Here is a 24,156-nt window from a genome sequence, read left to right as displayed (position 1 = left end):
GTCCTCCTGTGTTCTGGACACCGGGGTTTTCAGATTTCGGTAATAGTTGCCAGTGCTGCCTATGGGACTCACTCGCCTGTGCATCCTTCTCTCAGGGACAGCCTTCAGTTCACACCCAGAAAGATGTACCCCAAAACAGCACAGGTACATGAACCCAAGGGGGTTGGTGCTGACACTGAAGGCTGTAACATGAGTATCCCAGGTCATGGTGCCCTCCCCCAAAGCCCAGGCACCAGGCCCCTCTCTTCTCCAGGACCCAGGCGTTCAAGCCCCACCCCACTCTCAATGGGCCTTTGTCCCTGACTGGGAAAGGCACGGGCAGAGTCTGACATCATAAAGCCTGATGTGGGGATGGGACTCTCCTTCCCTCCTCCATCCAGCCTTCTCTCCTCAATTCCCTGTCTGAGGGATTTCCCGCCCCTCAGCCCGCCATCCACCCAGGTTCTCCCTTGGGAGGAAGGACACTCCCTTCCACCCTCCCTCCCCACAGAAGATGCCCCAATGTGACTGAGCAGCTCACAGTCAAAACACTACTGCCCTTAACCAAACCACTGCCAGCTCCCACCACCACTTTGCAGAGATCATGTCAATGGAAGGGTCTGGATGGCAGGAGGATCACGCGGAATCTGCCACAGTGGGTCCCTACCCTGCTCAGAGTCAGCACAGCCCTCAGCAAATACCCTTGGGGCTCTGTTCTAGGGGAGTAAGACAGACAGACAGATAGAAACACTGCCCTCTGGAAGCTCCTGGCTAGTGGGGAAGGAGCTCACCGATTGTGCAGAGGAGCAGATGTGCTGAGGGGTGTGGAGGGACAGTCACATGTAAATGAGGGACTTTGGCTTGGTGAGAAGGCAGGCCGGCTTCCAGAGGAAGTGGCATCCACTTGGTGGCTCTGGCTAGGCAGAGTGGGCGTGGGGCGAGGTAGAGGAGCTTTCCAGGAGGAGGGAATCAGTGCAAAGGCCTCCAGTCAAAAGGCGCCACAAGGTACTGGACAGATATGTGCATGCATCCACCCTTCATTTATGAAGCTTAGCTACGCCAGGAGCTGGGCTACATACAGCAGGCAAAGCCCTCGTCCTCCTGGAGGTCATGTTCTCATGAGAGGAGATAGTCAATACCTAAGGACATTTCTGATGACAAGAAGAGCCTAGAAGCAAATAGACCAGGATGCAGGCACCACTGTGACCAGGGAAGTGACTGTAAGGGAGGGTGGAGGTGACACTGAAGCCCAGAATGGCAAGGTCCTATCTCCTCTCCGCCCACACCGGCCTCTGTTGCCTCTCCTGACCAGGGTTGTACCTGTCATTGCCACCAAGATTCCCTGTTTGCTGAGGACAACGCCTTCTGTTTCTCAGTCTGAGATGTTCAGAGATATTAGAACGCCCTCCCAGGGACTCCGAACCAGGGTGCACAGCAATGCAGGAGAGGGGAACAAGTGAGGCAGCGCCCCCATCCCCTCCAGGAAGGAGCTAGTAGAACCCAGGCATCAGGCTGCCCAGTCGAGCAATGGTGACAAGGGCCCCTTTGTGCCCCCCTCCCCCGGGGACAGGGAGGAGCTGGGCCCTGGAGGCAGGCGGTCCCTGGCACCCACAGGGGGGCGGGGGGCGGGTGGTGGGAAGGAGGGGCTGGCAAGTGGGGGCCTAGACCCTGGGAGGCCAGGGGACTGTCAGCAGGGGTGAGGAGCAGAGGGTGCAGACACAGGAGCATCCTGGTGAGTACACAGCAGCCAAGAGGGCCTGGGGACAGGGTGGGAGCAGAGGGCCATGACTGAGAGGGTGTAGCAGGGGCACCGGAGGTATGTGTAAAGCGAGGATGGCGCTGTGAACTGCCACTAATTTAGGATGGGGAGGGTGTTCCTTGGGACTTTGGAATGAGCTGGGACCAGAGCAGGACAGTGACAGGGCTTTGGAAGAAACTACAGAGAGAGAAAGAAGGGCCCTCCTCAGCACCCCTCCTGGTGGAGGTTCTGCAGGAACAGCTGCCCTGGGGCTTCCAAGTTTGGGGCAGATGTGGTGGAAATGCCTGGGGCTGGGTGAAGAGCTGACTGATGCCCAGGTGATTAGATACCTGCATCCTGCCCTCTGGGAGGGTGAGGCAGTGGGGTTTGAGTGAGCAAGTTCCAGCACCTGGGAGCACAACAAGGGGTGTGCGTGTATGCGCGCGTGTGTGTACACGTGTGTGTGCGTGTGCGTGCGCGTGTGGGTGTGTACCACCCTGGGTGGGTCTGAATTTACATCAGTGTTTGTCAACCTTTTTTCATTACACCCCCACCAAAAAATTTTTTAGACCTGCTCTTCCTAAAGCCCACTGGCCCTGTGAATTTCACTACTACAGATGTGCCGTGCATGTTTATGTACTGTGGCCCTGGAGGGTCACCATCACTGCCATCATCTGCCTTGTGTCCATCAGTATGTGTCTGGGCAGGTCTGTCCTAGCTACACGTCAGTGTGGGTGTGCAGCCGTGTCTTTGTGAGCATGGCATGCAGGCAGGTCCACATGCATGCCTGAACGTGGTGCCAATGTCAGTGCAGGTGTGCTTCTGTGACTGTGTGTGCCAGCAGTCTGCGGACACTGGGGTCTCAGTGCCTGTTCACATTGTAGGACCCTGACCAGGTGTCCACATGAGTCTCTGCGGTCCAAGCCTGCTCCTCTGGCTGGGTCTAGATCTATCATATTTCATAGCAGCATTTGCATGTGTTTGGCTGTGTATGCATCTGTGTCCGTGGGAAGAGGGCGGTGAAGGCCTGGAAAGGCAGCACTTGGAGACCCTGTCTACAACCCTGAGGGGGACCTACAGAGCAGCCAGGAGGGTCTCCTGACCTCCCAACCCCTGGTCCTTCCTGGCCCCACATAGAGCCCAGCCAGGACTGTGTCTCTTCTCTCACCCCACCTACCCCAGGAGTCCCCCAAGATGCAGCACCCTCCCCGTGAGGGAACAGGGCTCTTTTGTGCTGGGCACTGGCCTCTGCTGAGGGTGGGGACAGCAGGGGCCGTCTGTGGGGTGGGAGCGGGCGGCAGGAATTCACACGGCATGTTGGGAATGTTGATGCTGTGAAACCCAGTCATTGATGGCCCTGAGTCTCTCTGCCTACCACCCCCAGGTCTCCCCCCACTCACCACAGCCCCTTCCCCCCACAAGGCTCTGTCATTCCCCTTTCCTTCCCCACAGTTCTCCATGGCAGTTTGGTGGGGTGGGGAGTGACCCTATGTAGAGTAGCTGCTAGGCTGTGTGGGAGAGACCCGAGCATCCATGGGCAGGCAGCCTTACAACAGGCAGCAACTCATAGCAGATGCTGCGTGGGACAGGGGTGCTCAGGCTCCTGCCCCCTTGCACCTGTCTGACTCTTATTCCAGGTTGGCAGGCTGACATCTTCAAGTGGGACCAGAAGACACCCCAACTCAGGGAGACTGAGGTGAGGGGCAGGGTTCCTTCCTCCGGGCTCCCCCTTCTTCCTGCTGCTGGTCCAGCTTGGCTCTGTCATTACTTCCTGAGGGTCCCCAGGAGCACCATGGTGCTGAGGATCCTTGTCAGCATCTTACAACCACGTAGAGACAGGACAGTTGGGGGTTAAGCCTGCACCCCTGGAGCCGGGCAGATAGGGCTTGTCCTAGTTGATACTTACGAGCTGTGTGGCTTGGACGGGTTACTTAACCTCTCTGGAACTCAGTTGTAAAATCAGAGTAGTGACTGCACCTGCCTCAAAGAGATCGCATGAATTAATATGGCAGAGTAAAGCACTGAGGACTGGTACCTGGTCAATGCCATAGAAATATTTGTCATTATCAATATTAATAGCAGCGCTGAAGCCTTAAGGGAAGAACCCCTTCCCTAATCCTTAACCCCTCCTGTTCCTCCTCCAGCTGTCATCACACGCTGTACAAAATGATATTCCTCACAGCACTGCCCCTGTTTTGGATTATGATTGCAGGTAATGGCGGGGGAAGAGGGTGGCTGGGGATTCTGGGGCGTTGGCCCCAGCAGGCTGCGCTTGTTTCTGTGGGTCCCTGGATCCCTCAGGCTGGGGGAAGGTGATGAGAATGGGGCCAGGTGATTCGGTCAGGACATGTCCCTTGGCCTCAGCAGTTCTACTCACCCACAGCCTCTCGAGGGGGTCACTGGGGTGCCTGGATGCCCTCGTCCATCTCGGCCTTCGAGGGCACATGCGTCTCCATCCCCTGCCGCTTTGACTTCCCTGACGAGCTGCGGCCTGCCGTTGTGCATGGCGTCTGGTACTTCAACAGCCCCTACCCGAAAAACTACCCCCCGGTGGTCTTCAAGTCACGCACCCAAGTCGTCCACGAGAGCTTCCAGGGCCGCAGCCGCCTCCTGGGGGACCTGGGCCTGCGCAACTGCACCCTCCTGCTCAGCAACCTCAGCCCCGAGCTCGGCGGCAAGTACTACTTCCGCGGGGACTTAGGGGGCTACAACCAGTACACCTTCTCCGAGCACAGCGTCCTGGACATCATCAGTGAGTGCCCCGGGGGTTGCACAGCAGTGGGGCAGGGGCATCCCTGGGGCAGGCAGGGGTGTAGCAGGAAATCCTCCCCAGCACAGACCCAGGGACTTGTTTGTTAGGCTGGGAGGTGCAAAGCCCGGTGCCCACAGAGACCAGGCGGATGACAGAAATGAGCAGAGCGGGGCCCCAAGCAGTCTCGTGGCCCTCAAAGGGAAGCAGGGGATAGGGCTAAGGTCTCTTGATCACTGCGTTCGCTGGGCAACTGTGGGAAAGCGACTTCACTTCTCTCAGCCTTGGTTTCCTCTTCTGCGATGGGGGCAGGGGCAGCACTTTAAGCTCAGTGAGTGAGTGCTTGTCAAGTGCTCAGAGACGTGCCTGGCACATGGCACCAGCTCTGCTCACCGCGCTGGGCGAGAATACAGAGCCATTGCTGCCAGGCAGTTTGAACTTGAAAAAGAAACCAGAATTGTGTATTTTCCTGTGATCTCCTAATTCCTAAACATTAGCTGCTGGTTCCTATATATATATATATATTTTAATTCCTAAATGTAGGCCAAATAAAATGCAGCTCTGGGCCAGATTTGACCATCAGAGTAGGGTCCACTGCTTGATTTCGGACATTCCTACTGCGAGTGCCTGAGAAGCCCTACTGCCTGGGGCTCTTAGATTCAGGCTCCTGTCAGCAGTGAGTCTAGCTGGATTACAGGCCTGATCCACCTCCAACACACACACACACACACACACACACACACACACACACACACGCACGGAAGTGCACCAAATCAAACATGGGGAGGAGACAGGCTTCTAAGGAATATGCTGCAGTGCCAAGACACAGAGAATCAAGCCAGAGTGACAGGGTTTGAAGCTCAGTGTTACCAGCTGTGGCCTCAGTCTCCTCAACTGCAGAATGAGTAAAGTAATATTACCTACCTGCTAGCATGGCTGGAAGGCAAATTCAACGCTGTGAAGGACTCAGACCAGCAATTGTTGTTTTCATTACCATTCACCATGGGTGGATCTGTGCAGGGCTCTGGGTGAAGGTAACCGGGCAGAGAGAACGTTTCAGGGAATTCTGTATCCAAGGGGAGGGAACCAGGTACCAGGATTGGAGTTGGTCAAGGTGGGGATGTCTGCTTCCTCCGTCCTCCTTCTCCCTGCCCATGTAGACACCCCCAACATCGTGGTCCCCCTGGAAGTGGTGGCAGGCACGGAAGTGGAGGTCAGCTGCCTGGTGCCTGACAACTGCCCAGAGCTGCGCCCAGAGCTGAGCTGGCTGGGCCACGATGGCCTGGGGGAGCCGGCTGTGCTGGGTCGGCTGCGCGAGGACGAGGGCACATGGGTGCAGATGTCGCTGCTACACTTCGTGCCCACTAGGGAGGCCAATGGCCTTCGGCTGGGCTGCCAGGCCTCCTTCCCCAACACCACCCTGCAGTTCGAGGGCTACGCCAGTCTGGACGTCAAGTGTGAGCCTGGGTGCCATCGGGGGCGGGGGTGGGGCCCGTGGCACCTGCCTGCTGATTCCACTGTGTCGTTGGCCTTAGATCCCCCTGTGATTGTGGAGATGAACTCCTCGGTGGAGGCCATCGAGGGGTCCCACGTCGGCCTGCTCTGCGGGGCTGACAGCAACCCGCTGCCGCTGCTGACCTGGATGCGGGACGGCACGGTGCTTCGGGAGGCCGTGGCCGAGAGCCTGTTCCTTGAGCTGGACGAAGTGACCCCCGGGGAGGACGGCGTCTACGCCTGCCTGGCAGAGAATGCCTATGGCCAGGACAACCGCACCGTGGAGCTCAGTGTCATGTGTGAGTAGCCGCCCTGTGGACTCGCTTGGCACTGTCCTGCAGAGCAGGGATTAGGGGAAAGGGGCCCTGCCCAGGGCGGGGCTGGGCCATCAGGAACAGAACTGTGGTTGAGGGAAGATGGAGAGGAAGGTTGTGGGTCAAGGCATTCATTCATTCCTTCATTCTTTGCACAAATATCTAGTGAACACCTACTCTGCACCACTCTCACCCCTAGGACAGGAGCAGAAGTCAGATGTGGTCCCTGTCACCCAGGAAAGCTGGTTTTATTCCGTTTCCTGGGGCAGCCTGGCTGACCTGGGAGTAGATCAGGGGCTGACCCTATGAATCTGAATTTTAAATGAGTCCCATTGCAGTTCTAATGGGAGGGCTGGGGGGACCCCAGGCCTCACCCAGCCCATTGTGTGCACCTGTACATTATGGAGCCCCAGAGGAGGGGGCTAATCAGACAGGATTCTTAGCTAGGAACCCAGGAGCAGTCATTCATTCATTTTTTCATTCACAAATACTTATTGAGGCAAAATGCCAGGGCTGTGGATAATAATAATGACAGCTACAGCCAACATTTACTCAGCAGTTTCTGACTACTTTACACAAATGCTCTTCCCCCAGGCATCCCAAAGGCTGGCTCCTCCCACCTCCTTCTACTCTCACTGAAGCCTTCCCTCACCATCCTAGTTAAAACAGTAACTACCCTAGCTTCCCATCCCTCCCTTCATTTTTCTCCAAAGCACTTATCCCAAATTTGCCAATGACACATTTTATTTATTTACATGGCAACTACCCACATGGGCAGGGATCTTCCTCTACCTCGTTCAGGCTAGAACAGTGCCTATTACTTAAGTTCTCAGTTACCCCTATGGAGTTAGAACTATTATTAAGCCCATTTTCCAGATAAGAAAAAATGAGGCCCACAGAGGTGAAGACACACAGCTGGAAGGAGCAGGGCCTGGATTCAGACACAAGCATTCTGGCTGTACAGCCCCTGTTCTTGTAAACTGGACAGCCAAGCCTGGGGTTCCCCGAGCCATCCTGAGCTGCTGTGCTTGGATTGGGGTGTATGGGTCACATTTGGGGGTAGAAGTTGGCTGGCAGAAGAGGTACCTCCTGGCATCTGACCATTGCCTCCTGTTCTGCCCCTAGATGCACCCTGGAAGCCAACGGTGAACGTGACAGTGGTGGCTGTGGAGGGGGAGACGGTCTCCATCTTGTGCTCCACACAGAGCAACCCGGATCCTATTCTCACCATCTTCAAAGAGAAGCAGATCCTGGCTACAGTCATCTACGAGAGTGAACTACAGGTGGAGCTGCCGGCTGTCACACCTGAGGATGATGGAGAGTACTGGTGTGTGGCCGAGAACCAGTATGGCCAGAGAGCCACCGCCTTCAACCTCTCTGTGGAGTGTGAGTATGCCCCCTCCAACCCCCGTCCCCTGCTGAGAGCGGGCTTGACTGGTGTCTCCCCTCCACCTGAGGTAGATGGTTCAATAGGGGACGTCTGGGTAACCAAGAGTTAACGTTGCACCAGCAGGTAAGGATGGGAAAGGCAGGAAAGTGGAATCCACATAAGAAAATACAAGTCCCACCTGAGAACACTTGTCTCCACATCCTGGAGTGTGCTTTTAACCAGGGAGATCTGGATCCTGTGGCCACTGCCCCTTTAACTAAAATAGTAACCATGAAATCTAACCCTGTGGAGCACCCCTATGTACCAGGCATTGTTGGAAGCTCTGAATAGGGACCCACTCATTTCATCCTTAGGACATCCCTATGAGGGGGTTCCATTACTGCCCCCAGTTTCTAGAGAAAGAAGCTGAGCCCCAGAGAGGTTATGCCACTTGCCCAAGGTCACAAGAGCTAGGAAAGGGCAGAACTTTAAGATTCAAATCCAGGCAGTTTGGTTCCACTCTTCTGTGCTGCCCAAAGCTTACTTCATCCTGCATTATTACACCAGAATACAGTCAGTGGTCTAGCAGTGGTTATGTGCAAAGGGCCGTGTGGCTCTGTGAGAGGTGGGGCATAGCCCCAAGAAGACACCAAGCTTATTAACAGATATAAGCCAGGGAGATGAGATGGATGCACATAAAAAGCTAACTGCCTTGGAAATGAAACTCCTTGTTCCACTGCCAGCTGGTGCCTCCCCAGCATCCTCTCTATGGACAGCAGCACTAACACACCGACGCCCACCCTGGCCACCATCCTGGGTTGTAGCTCCCAGGTCACAGTTTTGACCATCCCCTCCCTCCACCCCCCGCCCTCTTTCAGCAACTTTCTCTGCAATGTCACCTCCACATTTCCATTTCTCCCGCTTCCTCCTCAGCTCTGACCTGACCTCTGGCACTAGTCTCCAAACGTCACTACTCTCAACCTCAATTACTTCATTTATAATGGTCCCCCCACACAAGTTTGCCAGAAGATAATGAGCACAGCCCATACACAATATTCTGCATGTATGGTGATAACCAGTACATGGTAGCTATCGATCATTCCCGGAGTGCCATCTTCCAGCGCAATGCCATGGCCATCCACTCCTTTGCTGACCTTTCATCATTGGCCACATTCCCTTCAGTCCCTGGTCACTCACAGCATCCAATGTGGCCACCATGTATGGGCTTCGTGGCACTGTCTTCTCCGCATGTGCCCTTTGGGCCCAGCTTCCCTCTTCTGATGTACCCTTTTTTCTGTCAGTGGTCCTTAGGTTTAAGAGTCAGAACCCACTGAACATACACAGAACACCTTCTCATGTACATTGTCAGTCACCCCCCCCCTCAGCCCCCCACATAGTAAGAGTGGTTGCAGCAAATGGCCATAAAGGGCCTATTCCGGTCACGATTCCATCCTCCACAGGTGTGGCTTTGCTGGGTCCTCCTGGTGGCCCTGTGAAGCAGGTGTGTGTTATCCTTAGTCCTTAACTAAGTAAAACGAAGGTCAGAATTCCCCCATGCTCATGCAGCTAGGAAGGTAGGTCAGAGCCAAGATTCTTCTGGACTCCCATCTGCCCCCCGATGTTACCTGGTAAACCTCGGCTGCTTCACCTCCCTGCAGGTCTTAGCACCCAAGGACTCACTTAATCTGGATTTTTTTTTGAAAAAAATAACTCAATTTGCAATATAAAGCCATCAACCCCCTGGAGTAGTGGAGCAGCTATGACATTTCCCCTCCCCCCGGCCCCCCGCTAAGCTCCTCAGGCGTCTCCAAGGCCTGTGTCACAGTGCATTCCCTCTGGGAGTGCAGCCTCAGCCCTAAAGCCTGTGTCCCCTAGCACCTGGCTTTAGTGTTCATTGACAATGGTGGGTACGCAGTCTGGTGCAGGGTTCCCAGTCTTACCTGCCCACCCCAGAGCCCGGCATGGCTTGGGCACTGCAGGAGGCTCTCACCCTTACAGAGTGTTTGCAACATGCAAGCGACGAGTCTGAGCTCTTTGCCTGTATTGGCAATTTTATTCTCACAACAATGTGATTGGGAGAGGGGACTGTTGTTCTTTACCCCAAACCAGTTTAAGGAAACGGAAATGTTACTAGTATCAAGTACCTGAGAGCTGAACCACCCTGGGTCTATATGCCAGCTCTCTCTCTGTCTTGCTGCACCATCTCAGACAAGAGACTTCACCTTTACTGAGCCTAAATCATTTCCTCTGAAAAATGAGTGTGATAAGAGTATCTTACTCTAAAGTTGGGTATGAAGACTACGGAAATGATGGTGATCTTCCACAGCATCTGACACTTCCTATATGTTCCGTAAGTCTTAGATATCCTCATCGCTTCCCACCCATCTTTCCTTTGGACTCCAGGCTGGATGTCCGCCCTGCATGCTGAAGCCAAGGCCTTGCTCACATGCTCCCTCTGCTGGAATGGTTCTATTTTTCTAATCATTAGTCCTCGGGTGGATGTTAATTTGTCTTTACAGCACAATCCTGTGCCTATCTTCAGAGTTTCTGTAGCCCCTGTGAGTTAAGGACCATTACCCTGTTTGCATAATGAGACCTCCATCTTGGAGGCCCAAGGATGCTGACGGCCTGATTGAGGCCACCAGCCAGTAGATGGCCACTTGGGGTTTGTCTAGTGTCAATTGGGGTGTCCCAGGCGGCCTGCAAAGCTTGGAAAATGCTGAGCACATGCAGGCAGGTACCAGCGTTCCCACAGCATCTCGGGCAGACACCGTCACCGGAGCACTAGCGGTGCAGTCTTGAATGAAAGGGTTTTTTAAAAAATTTAATTGCTGCCCATTCAGGTTTGTCATTATTGGTTTATTTTGTAGTGTGTTAATTCGTTAACATTACAGCAAGCCTGGTGTATGCCTACCTGAACAGAATTGGGGGTATTTAACTTTTGATTTACTAGACTTAGATATGTGTACGCACTGAGGTTCTGATTAGAACCATCTCTATTATGTATACATCTGGTCACGTGACTCCCTGGCCCATCACTGTCACCTGCATATTCTTTTGCTGGAAAGTGAAAATACTAGTAAGTGGGCTGGCGAGCTGAGGGTCTTTGGCCCATGTGTACATGGGCTTTGGTCAAAACCGAGAACCAGAACTCAGGCTACGGTGAGCAGAGGGGAGTGCTCGACTCTCCAGGAGGAAAGAGAATATAGTTTTAAAAAGCAGCATTCAAATTTTGACGATAATTTCATATTTTGGAAAATGAAAGAAAATCATCATACCTGTACCATATTAAAAAAATACAAAGGCAGCAGAACCTTGGGTGGAGGGTGGTGCTGGGTTCGAGTGGCACTGGGACTCTCATGAGGGGGGTCAGAATGCAAGGGGCCTCTGGAGAGTCAACAGGGCCGTCTGCAGGGTGGCCTGAAAGGGGGGCGGCAGAACTCAATAGGTCACCCCACAAGTCTTCCCAGAGCTCTGCTATGTGAGAGACACGATGTAAGTGTGGGCAACAGAGCAAGACAGAATAAGAGCCTGTCTTGGTGGAAAAGAGAGACAAGCCGCATCAATATATAAGCCGGGTAGGAATGAGTGCTGGGCAGAAATCTTAGCGGGACAGGAGTGGTGTCAGTGAAGCGAGGGGGCAGAGAAGGAGAGAGTATGTGAGTGGTCTGAGCAGAACCTTCATGGAGCGAAGAAGAGAGTGGGAAGGTGCCTTCAGGGAGTGTTCCAGGCTGAGGGAGAAACACAAATACGTGGGTGGGGAAAGCTCCATAAACGTGAGAAACAGCAAGGAGGCTGGTGTGACGGAAGGAATGAGCCTTTCAGGGTAAGACACGGAGGTCAGAGAGTGGCTCAGTCCCGCAGGGTCCTGCAGTCCAAGGCAAATAAGTTGGATTGTATTCTAAGGGACACAGAGCGATTGGAGGATAGGTTGGAGCAGGGCGCGCCATGATGTGATTTATGTTTTGGGAGGTGAACAAAGTTAGCCGTGTAAAGGGATGGTGTAAAGGAGAAAGCGCAGCTCACCTCGATGACAGCTATGCGGCTCCGGGCCCTCAGCCAGGGAGTCCTGGCTTCTGGCCGTCTCCAGCCCCTCCTTCCGATTTTGCCCCTGCAGTTGCTCCCGTGATCCTTTTGGAGTCCCACTGTGCAGCGGCCCGAGACACGGTGCAGTGCCTGTGCGTGGTGAAATCCAACCCGGAGCCCTCTGTGGCCTTCGAGCTGCCCTCGCGCAACGTGACAGTGAACGAGACGGAGCGGGAGTTCGTGTACTCGGAGCGCAGTGGCCTCCTGCTCACCAGCATCCTCACGCTGCGGGGACAGGCCCAGGCCCCGCCCCGCGTCATCTGCACCTCCCGCAACCTCTACGGCACCAAGAGCCTGGAGCTGCCCTTCCAGGGAGCCCGTGAGTGGCGTGGTCTGGGGCTGGAGCCCCAGGGAAGAGGGGGCTCCTCTTGGATCCAGGCTCCTCTCCCCAAGGCTGACTGACCATCAGCCACCGAGCCTGGGTCAGGCTACGCAGGTGGATCATATGGTAAAGAGGTCCCTCTGGGCCGGAAGGAGAGGCCGCCCTGAGTTTGCCTACCAGTGATGGCGAACCTTTTGAGCTCGGCGTGTCAGCATTTTGAAAAACCCTAACTTAACTCTGGTGCCGTGTCACATATAGAAATTTTTTGATATTTGCAACCATAGTAAAACAAAGATTTATATTTTTGATATTTATGTTATATATTTAAATGCCATTTAACAAAGAAAAATCAACCAAAAAAATGAGTTCACGTGTCACCTCTGACACGTGTGTCATAGGTTCACCATCACTGGCGACTGTCCTGGGCCCTCCAGGCCCTCCAGGCTAGTCAGTCAGTGAAGGATGTGCCAGCTATACAGATATTTTTCACTGTCACTGCTGTCCCAGTCCGTCTCCTAAGAACCCAGGCGTGTTCGCTCCCACCAGCAGTCTGAGGGCACCTGGGTTTTCTCTCTCCTCAGACCGCCTGATGTGGGCTAAGATTGGGCCCGTGGGAGCCGTGGTTGCCTTTGCCATCCTGATTGCCATTGTCTGCTACATTACCCAGACACGCAGAAAGTGAGTGCCCCACCGGGCAACCTGGGGGAGGGGAGAGACTCTAACGGTGGGGGAGGGGTGGAGGGAGGCTGAGGGCTGGGCAAGGGAGGGCCCTGTGTATGTGGGAGGGTGTATTCTGCTCTGAGGATGTTCCGCTGGACGGAGGAGAAAGGAGTCCTGCTTCCATGAGCCACTACAGGTCAGCAAGTGCCAGTGCCTGAGCCAAGCACTTTCCACCAGTCATTTCCTGTTTCTCCACTCTGCCCTCCTGCCCTCCAAGAGGTGTGATGGGGAAAGCCGGCTTCCCTGCTTGCAGCTACAGCATCGGTCACAGTTGGTTCCAGAAGTGCCAATGACTACACACATCTATGGCAACAAAAATGCTCCCCAGCCCAAACCACACCCACCTGCCACCACTGTGCTGCTATTTTCCTTCCTTGTGGCTCTACTGAAAATGCGTTAATCTCCCTGCTCCATATCTTGGCAGCAAGAGGGATAGACAGACCCAGAGCAAATGAAGAGAACCTGGAGAAGCCAGGCGGGTCCAAAAAAGTGGTAGAGACCAGGGGTCACAAAACAGGGGAGGGATGGATGGTGGTGGACAGGAAGGGCTGGTCATTGTAGAGCCCGTCTGCCCCATCTTAGAGAGATTGGTGGGACCAACTCTGGGGTCCCTTGGGCCAAATTCCTAAGGTAGATGGGAGTATAGAAAGGGAGGGGGAGGGAGGCCTGGGAGTCCCACTGGGGCTCTCATTTCCTGCCCAACAGAAAGAACGTGACAGAGAGCCCCAGCTTCTCCGCAGGGGACAACCCCCCAGTCCTGTTCAGCAGCGATTTCCGCATCTCGGGGGCACCGGAGAAGGTGAGGGCCAGAACCCTGTGGTTCCAGGCTAGTTGGAACCTAAATGTCAGGGACACTGGGGTCCTGGGAGAGGCCTGGGAGGCCAAGGGGCAGAGGGGATGCCATGCCCTTTAGGAGGGACAAGGAGGAAGTATGGAGGGCTGGTTTGGACCTAGGCTGGGAGGGGTGCTGAGGCTGAGATTGTGAAGGGGACTATGGGGCTCAGGCCCAGGGAAGCCCTCATGTAGGTCTATGACAGCATTTCCTTCTCCAATAGTCCAGAGTGGTCTCTACCCTGGAATGAGCACCCAGGAGGTAGGTTCCGGGGGGGCCTCAGTGTGCCTGCCTCTGGGCCCTCAGTGGGCCTTGGGGCTGTCATGCATATGTGTGCATCCCTGTCAGGAGTCCAAGATGGTCCCTGGTTAAGTCTGCCCTGCCCAGCACTCCTAGCCTTGTCTATTCTGTCCCACTGCTACTCCCTTCTGTCTGTCTGTCTTTGGCCATTGTTCTATGTGTCTGTCTAAAGGCTTGTGTGTGTGTGGGAGGGGAGTATGGGGGTGGGGTGGGGGTGGTGGTAGAAAGCATGAAGGGGAAGCCAAAGACACACCTACAGGATCACCAAGATTGAGGTGTACAAACATTTGGAAAGGTGAAATCTGACCAGGTGGCTTTACTCTGGAAAGGTGTTATGGATTGAGTTGTGTGCCACCAAATTCCTATGTTGAAGAAGTTTTCCTGAAGACATTGAATTTGTAGGCAACTTTCAGGCTAAGCGATGAGGTGGGTGTTGCGAAGGGGGATCAGCATGGGAAAAGGCTCTAGAGTGGACGCAGGGACTGTGGGGCTGGCTGGGCTGGAGGTCCTTGAGAAAAGAGGTTCTTATAAAGCTTTGGGATTTAACTCTAAGCTATGGGGTGCAAGCGACTCCAGCCTTTGGATCTGGAAAAGGTGGAATGGGACCCTTCTAATGGGTTGGTTCCCTTCATAGAGTGAGAGGCGCCTGGGATCTGAGAGGAGGCTTCTGGGCCTTCGGGGGGAGCACCCAGAGCTGGACCTGAGCTTTTCTCACTCGGACCTGGGAAAACGACCCACCAAGGACAGCTACACCCTGACAGAGGAGCTGGCCGAGTATGCGGAAATCCGTGTCAAGTGAGGGAGCTGGGGGCAGCCTATGTGGCCGCCACCCTCGAAGCGCCCTCGCAGCGCCCTCCCTGGCCCACACTGGCTGCGGGCTCCCTTCCTCCCCAAAGTACTGGGGGCTGAGGCAGGAAAGGGATGGAGCAGGTGACAGCAAGGTCCTGGGGGTCTGGCCCCCCATCCTTCCCAGCTGCCCCTCCCCGGCCAGCACCGCATCCTCACAGTGTGGCTCTCCTCTAACCTCCTTTAACCTCATCTGTCTGGAGGGGAGTTTTGTCTGTCTGTGTTATTTATTGCTATCCCCTGCCTGGTCTCCTCCCCTACACCTGGCCCCAGGGTGTATACTGAAGGGACATGGAATAAATGCCCCAAAGCCAAATGCCTGTCTAGATCCTGATGATTTCTGACCTGTTCCCGCGGGAGACTTCTACCCCCTCCTTACCCTCTGCTGGGCCCTGTGTGTGGGCAAGGCCCAGGGATGCTAGCCCTGAACTCAGGCCAACCACCATTAAGTCGCTCCCACTCTGAGCTGTGGGCTGGATCTGGCTCACAGCATGCCTTATTTGACTTCTGGTTTATTTCACACAACAACCCTCATTCCTGCCTCCGCCACAGTCAGAGTGACTGACAGTGTTGCACTTGCACTTGACCACCACAGCTGTGACTCCCTGAAAGAGAAGGGTTATGGGCTCCCTATATGCCATAGTTCCCACCATTTCCTGTTGTCCCACACCTGGCTGGTTTCCCTCACTCACTGACGTGGTTAGGGGTGACCCCAGGCCTATTCATGAGCCTGTGTTGGTTTGACTGCCATCCTTCACATTCATGCTGCACTCTGCAACTTCAGTCTTCAAACTACTCCATTTGGTTTAAGAAACATTACTTGGGTTCCAGCTGTGCATTGAGCCCATTCAGGAGGCACAGGCTATCCTGGGAAGGGACCCCCAGGACAACCCTCTGAAGATGACAACACTGGGGCCAAGAGAAGCTAGGTGATTTTCCCGGGGCCCTGAAGCTAGTAAATGATGTGGCCAGGCTCCAGACCCTGAGTGGCACACTCACAGGAGATTTACTAGCCACATTCTACCTCCTGACTTCCAGGGGCCACGCCTTGTTGAGGTTGCAAATTTGTCAGCTGGCTGTGGACAACCTGTGCCTGTGATCCAGACTCTCTTGGAAGACTCTCAAGACGGTTTGGGCAGACACATGGAGAGACTTGTTGGGTGGCTCTAGGGCGGGGGCCATGTTCCCCTCGCACACCCAAGCAGCACTACTGATCCTGTGCACAGTCCTCCCTTCACATGGCTAAATCTTGGTCTGTTTCAGCCTAATGAACTCTGCTGACCTCCCTCTGATGACTCCCTAAGACCCTGCCAACCACAAAGGTCCACAGGTCCCTGGAAGGTGGCAAGTGGCCTTGGTGTATCCTGAGACTTTTGCTGAGTGGCCTCAGACCCAGCACTGGTGCTGAGTTTGAATCTGTATGAACCTGGTGAACACCACTCGCCCCTACCTGGTTACTCACTGAGAACCTACTTCATGCAACTTGTGTACTGCCCAGAGGCTTTTTCATGACTGAGCTTAACAGGCAGCCAGCAGGAGGAGGTGAATCTAGGATTTCAGGTGTCTGAGGCCCTTCGCTGACCAGCTTGATGCTAATGGAAGCTGGTCTTGTTATGTAGCTTGACCCCTCCCATGTGCACAGGCCAAGTAGAGGTAGCCACAAACTGTGGATTGCTTTGTAGCTCCAAACATTTAGCCCAGGGATGATCACAGAAAGTACCTGACATTGAACTGTACCAGAATCCCTCCCAAGAGGCCTCAGAAACAACACACCTGGTGGCAGGATTCAGACCCCATCAGAGCATGACCCAATTACCTCTACAACCAACACATCAAAAGAGAGATCTTGGCGGGCACCAGACCCTGCTGGGATGAATTCTGCTATGTGGGGTCAGCCTCTTCACAGAAGCTCATACACTGTGGTCAGGGTCAATCCTCATAGTCAACTGGGCTGACTATGGGCCAACAGCAATCAAGACTCAACTACAAACAGAGGCTCACATAATCCTCACAAGTTTCCTAGAGCAGGTGATCAGGGAGATTCCACCACCAAGCCCAGAAAACACCTATTACATAAGGCCACCATGCCAAGACTGGGAACATAGAAGATCTACCTAATGCACAAAAACAAATACCGAGAGGCAGCCAAATTGGGAGACAAAGAAATATACCCCAAATGTAAAAACAAGAGAAATCCCCAGAAAAAGAACTAAGTGAAATAGAGGCAAGCAATTTAACTGGTACAGATTTCAAAACAATAATTATAATGATGCTCAAGAAATTTAGGGTAAGAATGGATAAACTCAGTGAGAACTTAAACAAAGAGATAGTAATCATAAAAGAGGACATAGAAACTATAAAAAAGAACCAGTCAGAAATGAAGAATACAATATAAGAAATGAAGAATACACTAAAAGGAATCAATATCAGGTAAAATGAAGCAGAAAATCAAATCAGTGATTTAGAAGACAAGGTAGCAGAAAACTCCAAATCAGAGCAGAAAAAAAGTTTTTTAAATAGGATAGAGCCTGGCTGGCATGGCTCAGTGGTTAAGCGTTAATCTATGAATTGGGAGGTCGAAGTTTGATTCCTAGTCAGGGCACGTGCCTGGGTTGAGGGCTCAATCCCTAGTGTGGGGTGTGCAGGAGGCAGCTGATAAGTGGTTCTCTCTCATCATTGATGTTTCTATTTCTCACTCCCTCTGCCTTCCTCTCTGAAATCAATAACAATATAATTTAAAAAATGAGGATAGTTTAAGGGACTTCTGGGACAACATCAAGCATAACAACATTCATATCATAAAGTACCAGAAGGAGAAGAGAGAGTGAGCAAGGGACTGAGAACCTAGTTGAAGAAATAAGTGACCAAAAACTTTCCTAACCTGGTAAAGGAAAAAACCCCACACAAGTCCAGGAAGTGCAGAGTCCCAAACAAGATGAACCCAAAGAGGCCCACACCAAAACACATCATAATTAAAATGGCAAAGATTAAAGACAAAGAAAGAATCTTAAAAGCAGAAAGAGAAAGACAGTTATCTGCAAGGGAACTCCCATAAGACCGTCAGCTGATTTCTCAACAGAAGCATTTCATGCCAGAAGTGATTGGCACAAAATAGTCAAAGTGATGAAAGAAAGGACCTACACCAAAATTACTTTACCCAGCAAAGCTATCATTTAGATTTGAAGGACAGATAAAGAGCTTCCTACACAAGAAGAAGCTAAAGGATTTCATTACCACCAAACCAGTTTTTTTGTTTTGTTTTGTTTTTAAAGAAAGAGACGTTTTATTAGCCTTGTTACGGCAATGCATTAAATGAAGGGATCCTCAGTGCACAGCCCACCCAAGCTGCAAGCAGACAAATCAGAGAGTGGAACCGATTATTGTATACAAGTTCAGACACAGGATCACCCTGAACCTCAAACAGAAGATTGAAAATCACTTTACAAAAAAAAAAAAAAAGTAAATAAAAATAACACCCATTTTTCTATTTAAAGAAGTGCCAGCTCTTGAGTGGCAGAGCATGGAAAGACCAATCGCTTTAATGCTCAGCTGTGCAGCCTGTCTTGGCTTCTAAAGCTTAATTTAAGCATTCTAGAGTTTCCTCTTTTGAAGTACTTCTGTTTTAGAATTTTCTTTCTCTACTAATTTATGAACTGTGTCAGTCTAACAGTTAGCCAGTCTTCATTAGTTGTAAGTGTTAAGACCACAGAACCTCCCTTTGTAGGTTTATATCTGAGTCAAAAATGAAGAGAAACTAGACACCAGAACCTTAAAAAGTCAAATGACAGTAGAGCCAGTGCCCATTTAGAAAAGCACTCTTACCCTTTCCCCCTTAAAGTTCTACTTTGGTAAATATTAACATAACCAATTAGGAAAATATTTAACCCCGTTAGCAAAATTAACACCATCATTGCGAGAGTTACTCTTTTGTGCATAGTAAATGTTGCAAGATGAACTTCACATTGGATAAAGCAGATCTGAAAACCAGTTTGCATTAAAGTGTGCCTCCCTCAACGTCATCCTGAGCTCAGGGAAATGAACAGAGCCCTGCAGCTTCTGCTGGTCTGCAGCCACGCTAAATCGTCTGGTAGCCGGCATGGCTCCTCTTCCTGCCATGAGGTACGCGATGAGGACGATGAGGACCAGGCCTGCCAGGGCACCACCCACGGTGATGGGGATTGGCATGTTATTCTCATCCAGCTGACATTCTTCCACAGACCCAAACTTGCCACCTTCTACCTGGAAAGCCTGGACCCACACTTTGAAAATGTTGACAGAAAAGGCCTCTGTGACCCAAATGTGCTCCTTGGCATTACACTTGTAGGAATTCCCTATAGTGGCCTGAAGTGCTCTCAGTAAGCTGTTAGTGGCCTTGAAGGTGGGGTCTTTGGTGTCGGGAAGAGTCATGTTCAATTGGATTTCTTGGGGAAAAAAAACAACCACACACACACAAAACAAAACAGCTAGAACTCATATTCATTCCAAACTGGAAGACTAGGAAAGTGCTGGTATCACTCTGGAGCTCAAGGGTCATGAGCTGGGTAGTGCAGCTCCCACCGACTTTGGTGTTATCTGGTTAATGTTGAATACTCTGGTCAGAGTCTTGTCTTCCTTCTTCTTGTAGGTGACATTCAGCTGCACCCCAAGCTGGCAAGCAGACAGGTTCCGTTGGTGCCACTCACATTGTACTTGTGCACCAAGGGGCTCTCAGGCACTGGAGACGGTGGAGTGGGGAGGGGTTGGTGAAGGTTGGGAAGGGAAGGGCAGGGAGGTGAAGAGTGGGGAGGGGATGATGAGATGTTGGTGAATTGTTGGGAAAGGTCCATCTTGCATACAGCATGTCTCTTCCTTGCTGAAGCTATCATTTGAAAGGTTTGCCTAGATGGTGACAGTTACACTATTCATGTGGACCTGGTTGCTGCTCACACATATGTATTTTTTATTTATGTCTGCCATGATGTCAGTTATGGATTTTACAGTCTTGACTCCCTGGAAGCTTGCATTGGGGAAAATCTGTGTGTCTGATTTTCTGTCATAAAACAGAACGCATCATCTGGACACTGTAGCGTGTAGCATTTCTTGCTAAATTGAGGGTCAGTGTATGTCTTCTTCCAAAAGCAATCATGAGACTGGGGTTAGAAGCTCCTCTTTACCACAGGAGCTGCTATTTAATGCTTTACATTAGGTGACATGTCGAAGATCGCATTCTTAGAGCCACTCTTGGTATTATAGTTGATTGAGAAGTCAGCAGAGAAGTTGGCCATTATACAAGCTGTCCTGTTGCCAACCTTCACCACAAACAACACTGCTGATGCACCACATAAGGCCTGCGAGTAACAGCAGGAGCAGTGGCTGCCTCCAGGGGTCGCCATGGGCACCAGGGCCACGGGAATGAGAACTTGGAGGGGTCGGGTGGTTGGGCCACCGGAGGGTGGGCGCTGGGGAAGGGCTGGGGGCCGGTGTGAGAGCAGCAGGTCCTGTGGTCAAGAGCACCACCAAACCAGTTTTATAAGAAATGTGAAAGGGACTTCTTTAGGAAGAGAAAGAGAAAAAAAAAATAGTTATAAAAAAACAAAATTACAATAAATACACACCTATCAGTAGTCACTTCAATTGTAAATGAATTAAATGCTCCAATTAAAAGACATAGGGTAGCTAAATGGGTAAGGAAACAAGACCCATATATATGATGTCTACAAGAGACCCACCTCAGAATGAAAGATACACACAGACTGAAAGTAAAGGGATAGAAAAAGATATTTTATGCAAATGGGACCAAAAAAGAAGCCAGGGTATCAATACTTATAACAGACAAAATAGACTTTAAAACAAAGGCTATATTAAGAGACAAAGGAAGACATTACATAATGATAAAGAGATCAATACAATAAGAAGATAGAACCCTTGTAAACATTTATGCATCCAACCAAGAAGCACCTAGGTCCTAAATATACAAAGCAAAAGGGAGAGAGCAACAGTAATAAAATCATAGTAGGAGATTTTAACACCTCACTGATATCAATGGATAGATCATCCACACAAAAAATCAACCAGGAAATAGTGGCCTTAAATGACACACTAGACCTCATGGATTTAATTGCTATTTTCAAAATATTTCTCCCCAAAGCAACAGAATATGCATTCTTTTCAAATGCACATAGAACACTTTCAGGAATAGGCTACATGTTAGAACACAAAAAAAGTCTCAGTAAATTGAAGAAGATTAAATTCATATCAAGCATCTTCTCCAACCACAATGGTATGAAACTAGAAATCAATTACAAGAAAAAAAACCTAAAAAACACAAAACACTCGGAGGCTAAAGCACATGTTATTAAACAATGAATGAACTAACAATTAGATCAAGGAAGAAATCAAAATATACCTGAGACAAATGAAAACACAATGACCCCAAATCTGTGGGACATAACGAAAGCAGTCCTAAGAGGAAAATTCATAGCATTATAGTCCTACCCCAAGAAGTAAGAAAAACTCAAATAAACTAAATTTATACCTTAAGGAACTGGAAAAAGCACAACAAGCAAAGTTCAAAGTGAGTAAAAGGAAGGAAATGATAAATATCAGAGTGGAAATAAATGAAAAATAGTCTAACAAAAACAATATAAAAGATCAGCAAAACCAAGAGCTGATAGAGATAAAAAGATAAACAAGATAAATAAACCTTTAAGCAGACTCATCAAGAAACAAAGAGAGCCCTAGCTGGTTTGGCTCAGTGGATAGAGAGTTGGCCTGCGGACTGGAGGGTCCCGGGTTTGATTCCAGTCAAGGGCACATGCTTGGGTTGCGGGCTTGATCCCCAGTAAGGGGTGTGCAGGAGGCAGCCAATCAATGATTCTCATCATTGATGTTTCTATCTCTATCCCCCTCTCCCTTCCTCTCTGAAATCAATAAAATGTATTTTTTTAAAAAAAGAAACAAAGAGAGAGGACCCAAACAAATAAAATCAGATATGAAAAGGAGAAGTAACTGACACCACAAAAATAAAAAGTATAAGAAAACTAGAGGCCCAGTGCACAGATTCATGCACGGGGTGTGTGTGTGTGGGTCCCTCAGCCTGGCCTGTGAGGATCGGGCTGAAACTGGCTCTCCAACACCCTTCGAGGGGTCCTGGATTGTGAGAGGGTGGTTCTCTGATGATGCACCCCAGAATCGGGCTCCCTCCTCTCTGGTTCTAGGTGTGTCACTCAAGAACCGCAGCTGCCAAGTCACTGCAGCTTGGCAGCTCCTGTGTTGAGAGTCTAGCCCAGCTGTGGGCAAACTACGGCCCGCTGGCCGGATCCAGCCTGTTTGAAATGAATAAAACTAAAAAAAAAAAAGACCGTACCCTTTTATGTAATGATGTTTACTTTGAATTTATATTAGTTGACAAACACTCCATCCATGCTTTTGTTCCGGCCCTCCGGTCCAGTTTAAGAACCCATTGTGGTCCTCAAGTCAAAAAGTTTGCCCACCCCTGGTCTAGCCCCTGGTAGTCAGTGCATGTCATAGCTACCAGTTGGATGGTTGAACAGTGGGCCAGTCACCTAGGCTTTTACATATATAGATATTATGACAACAAATTGGATAACCTGGAAAAAATGGATACATTCCTAGAATGCACATAATCTTTCAAAACTGATGCTCAACCACTGAATTAAAAAGAAAAAGAGAACCAAGATGGCTGCATAGGTAAACACCGGAGATTGCTGCCTCGCACAACCACTTTAAGAATACAACTAAAAGACAGAACGGGCATCATCCAGAACCACAGGAAGGCTGGCTGAGTGGAAATACTACAACTAGAAGGAAAGAGAAAAGCATACCGGGACTCAGAGGAGCTGCGGTGCGGAAGTTAAGTGCACAGGTACGGAGGCGGACACGGAAAGGGCTGGCGGCTGAGGACACGGTTGGCTTTTTCAATCAGGAGGGAGTCTCAAAATCCCGACTGCTCTGAACTCCAGTTCCGGGCGAGTCTCTGGGGACCCTGACTGATACGGGGGAGAGGCTAGAGTACTGTCTGGCATTGTTCGAATCTCGAGGGCGGCTTTCTCTCAGAGGTGCTTGCAGTGATTACCAGGACACTGAGACTTGGGGCCTCTTAGGGCAGGACTGATGATCAGCCATAGCTATTTGCTCCAACCTATTGATCCCCTGGGACCCCTCCCCGGCCAAGCTGTGCACGGAGGCTTTTTCCCCCCTGTATTTATTTATTTATTTATTTATTTATTTATTTATTTATTTAATTGTTTTATTGCTTAAAGTTTTACAAAGGGTATTACATATGTGTCCTTCCCCCCCTCCCCCCACCCTTTACGGAGGCTTTTGCAATCTGAAAATTACCTAACAAACTTGCAGCTGGCCCAAGGCCCCAGGGCAACTTGCATTCCTTCACAGCTGAGCTCCTGCTGAATAGCCTCAGGAAAAGGCTAGATTAGCACCTCCTGAAAGATCCAGGAGCCAGTGAGCCCGGTGGTCAGAGTGGGACCATGCAGATTGCAACCCCTCGGACCCATAAGAGACACACTCAGGGGGCAGACTCAGTGAGCACCAAAGCCTCACTGAAGCAAGTCTTGCCCTGGAGGGGTGTCTCCAGCACAGATGTTCTCCCACTGCAGACACAGCTGATTCTCACAGCCAATTGGCCTGGAGGTCAATTCCTCCCAGTGATACCTACAACAATCAAGGCTTAACTACAACAAGACTGTGCACACAGCCCACAAGGGGGTGCACCAAGAGTGTCCACCTCAGGTAATTGGGGAGGCTGAGCCACTGGGCCCTATAAGACACCTAGCACAGAAAGCCACTCCATCAACACAGGGAAGCATAAAAAAAATGTGGAGACAAAGAAACAGGTCACAAATGACAGAAATGGAGGAAAGCAAACTACTGGATATAGAGTTCAAAACCACACTTTTAAGGTTTTTCAAGAATTTTCTAGAAACCACCGATAAATTTAGTAAGACCCTCAATAAGTCTAGTGAGACCACTGATAAATTTAGTGAGACCCTCAAGAAATCTCAAGCCAGGCCTAGGGACCCTACCCAAGGGGTCCCGGATTGTGAGAGGGTACAGGCCGGGCTGAGGGACCACCCCCACCCCCTGAGTGCACGAATTTTTGTGCACCAGGCCTCTAGTCTATCAATAAAAAGTCCAAGACCTGGCACCAGCGCCAGCCTGCCTTGTTTCACAGCTGGGCCTCACCTGGGCACTTCCAAACCCTATAAAAATAGGAGGAATCTGCAGATCTCTCTGTAGCTCCTGCCATGTGGTTGACTTTGCATCTCCCTGGAGACCCAAGAGCCAGTACACCCAGTGGACAGCTTCAAACCATACCAGGTTACAACTCTACACATCCACAAGTGACACACTCAAGGGCCAGACTCAGTGAGTTCCATAGCCCTACTGAA

The 24,156-nt window shown here is 51.0% G+C and overlaps 1 protein-coding gene and 1 pseudogene across 4 annotated transcripts; one reads left to right on the top strand and one right to left on the bottom strand.

The window, feature by feature from the left end:
* The first annotated feature begins 1,641 nt into the window (after nt 1-1,641).
* MAG (myelin associated glycoprotein) lies at nt 1,642-15,059 on the top strand. Of its 4 annotated transcripts, XM_036346964.1 has the most exons (12): nt 1,642-1,711; nt 3,355-3,413; nt 3,862-3,929; nt 4,101-4,469; nt 5,627-5,923; nt 6,002-6,259; nt 7,400-7,660; nt 11,761-12,048; nt 12,633-12,729; nt 13,477-13,570; nt 13,827-13,864; nt 14,538-14,674. In XM_036346964.1, exons 3-11 carry the CDS (start codon nt 3,884-3,886, stop codon nt 13,851-13,853), a joined length of 1,737 nt encoding a protein of 578 aa, XP_036202857.1. In that variant the 5' UTR covers nt 1,642-1,711; nt 3,355-3,413; nt 3,862-3,883; the 3' UTR covers nt 13,854-13,864; nt 14,538-14,674. The 4 variants fall into 4 exon arrangements, with proteins under 4 accessions (XP_036202857.1, XP_036202856.1, XP_036202858.1 ...); XM_036346963.1 differs by lacking the exon at nt 13,827-13,864 and having other exon boundaries at nt 14,538-15,059; XM_036346965.1 differs by lacking the exons at nt 13,477-13,570; nt 13,827-13,864 and having other exon boundaries at nt 14,538-15,059.
* Nucleotides 15,060-18,824: 3,765 nt separating this feature from the next.
* The window catches only part of LOC118674739, a 30,671-nt pseudogene continuing 25,339 nt past the window's right edge, over nt 18,825-24,156 (bottom strand).

Source organism: Myotis myotis, unplaced genomic scaffold, assembly GCF_014108235.1.
Source record: "Myotis myotis isolate mMyoMyo1 unplaced genomic scaffold, mMyoMyo1.p scaffold_m19_p_19, whole genome shotgun sequence".
Taxonomy (NCBI): Eukaryota; Metazoa; Chordata; class Mammalia; order Chiroptera; family Vespertilionidae; genus Myotis; species Myotis myotis.
Note: the sequence above shows the minus strand (reverse complement) of the source record. Positions and strands in the feature narration are given on the sequence as shown.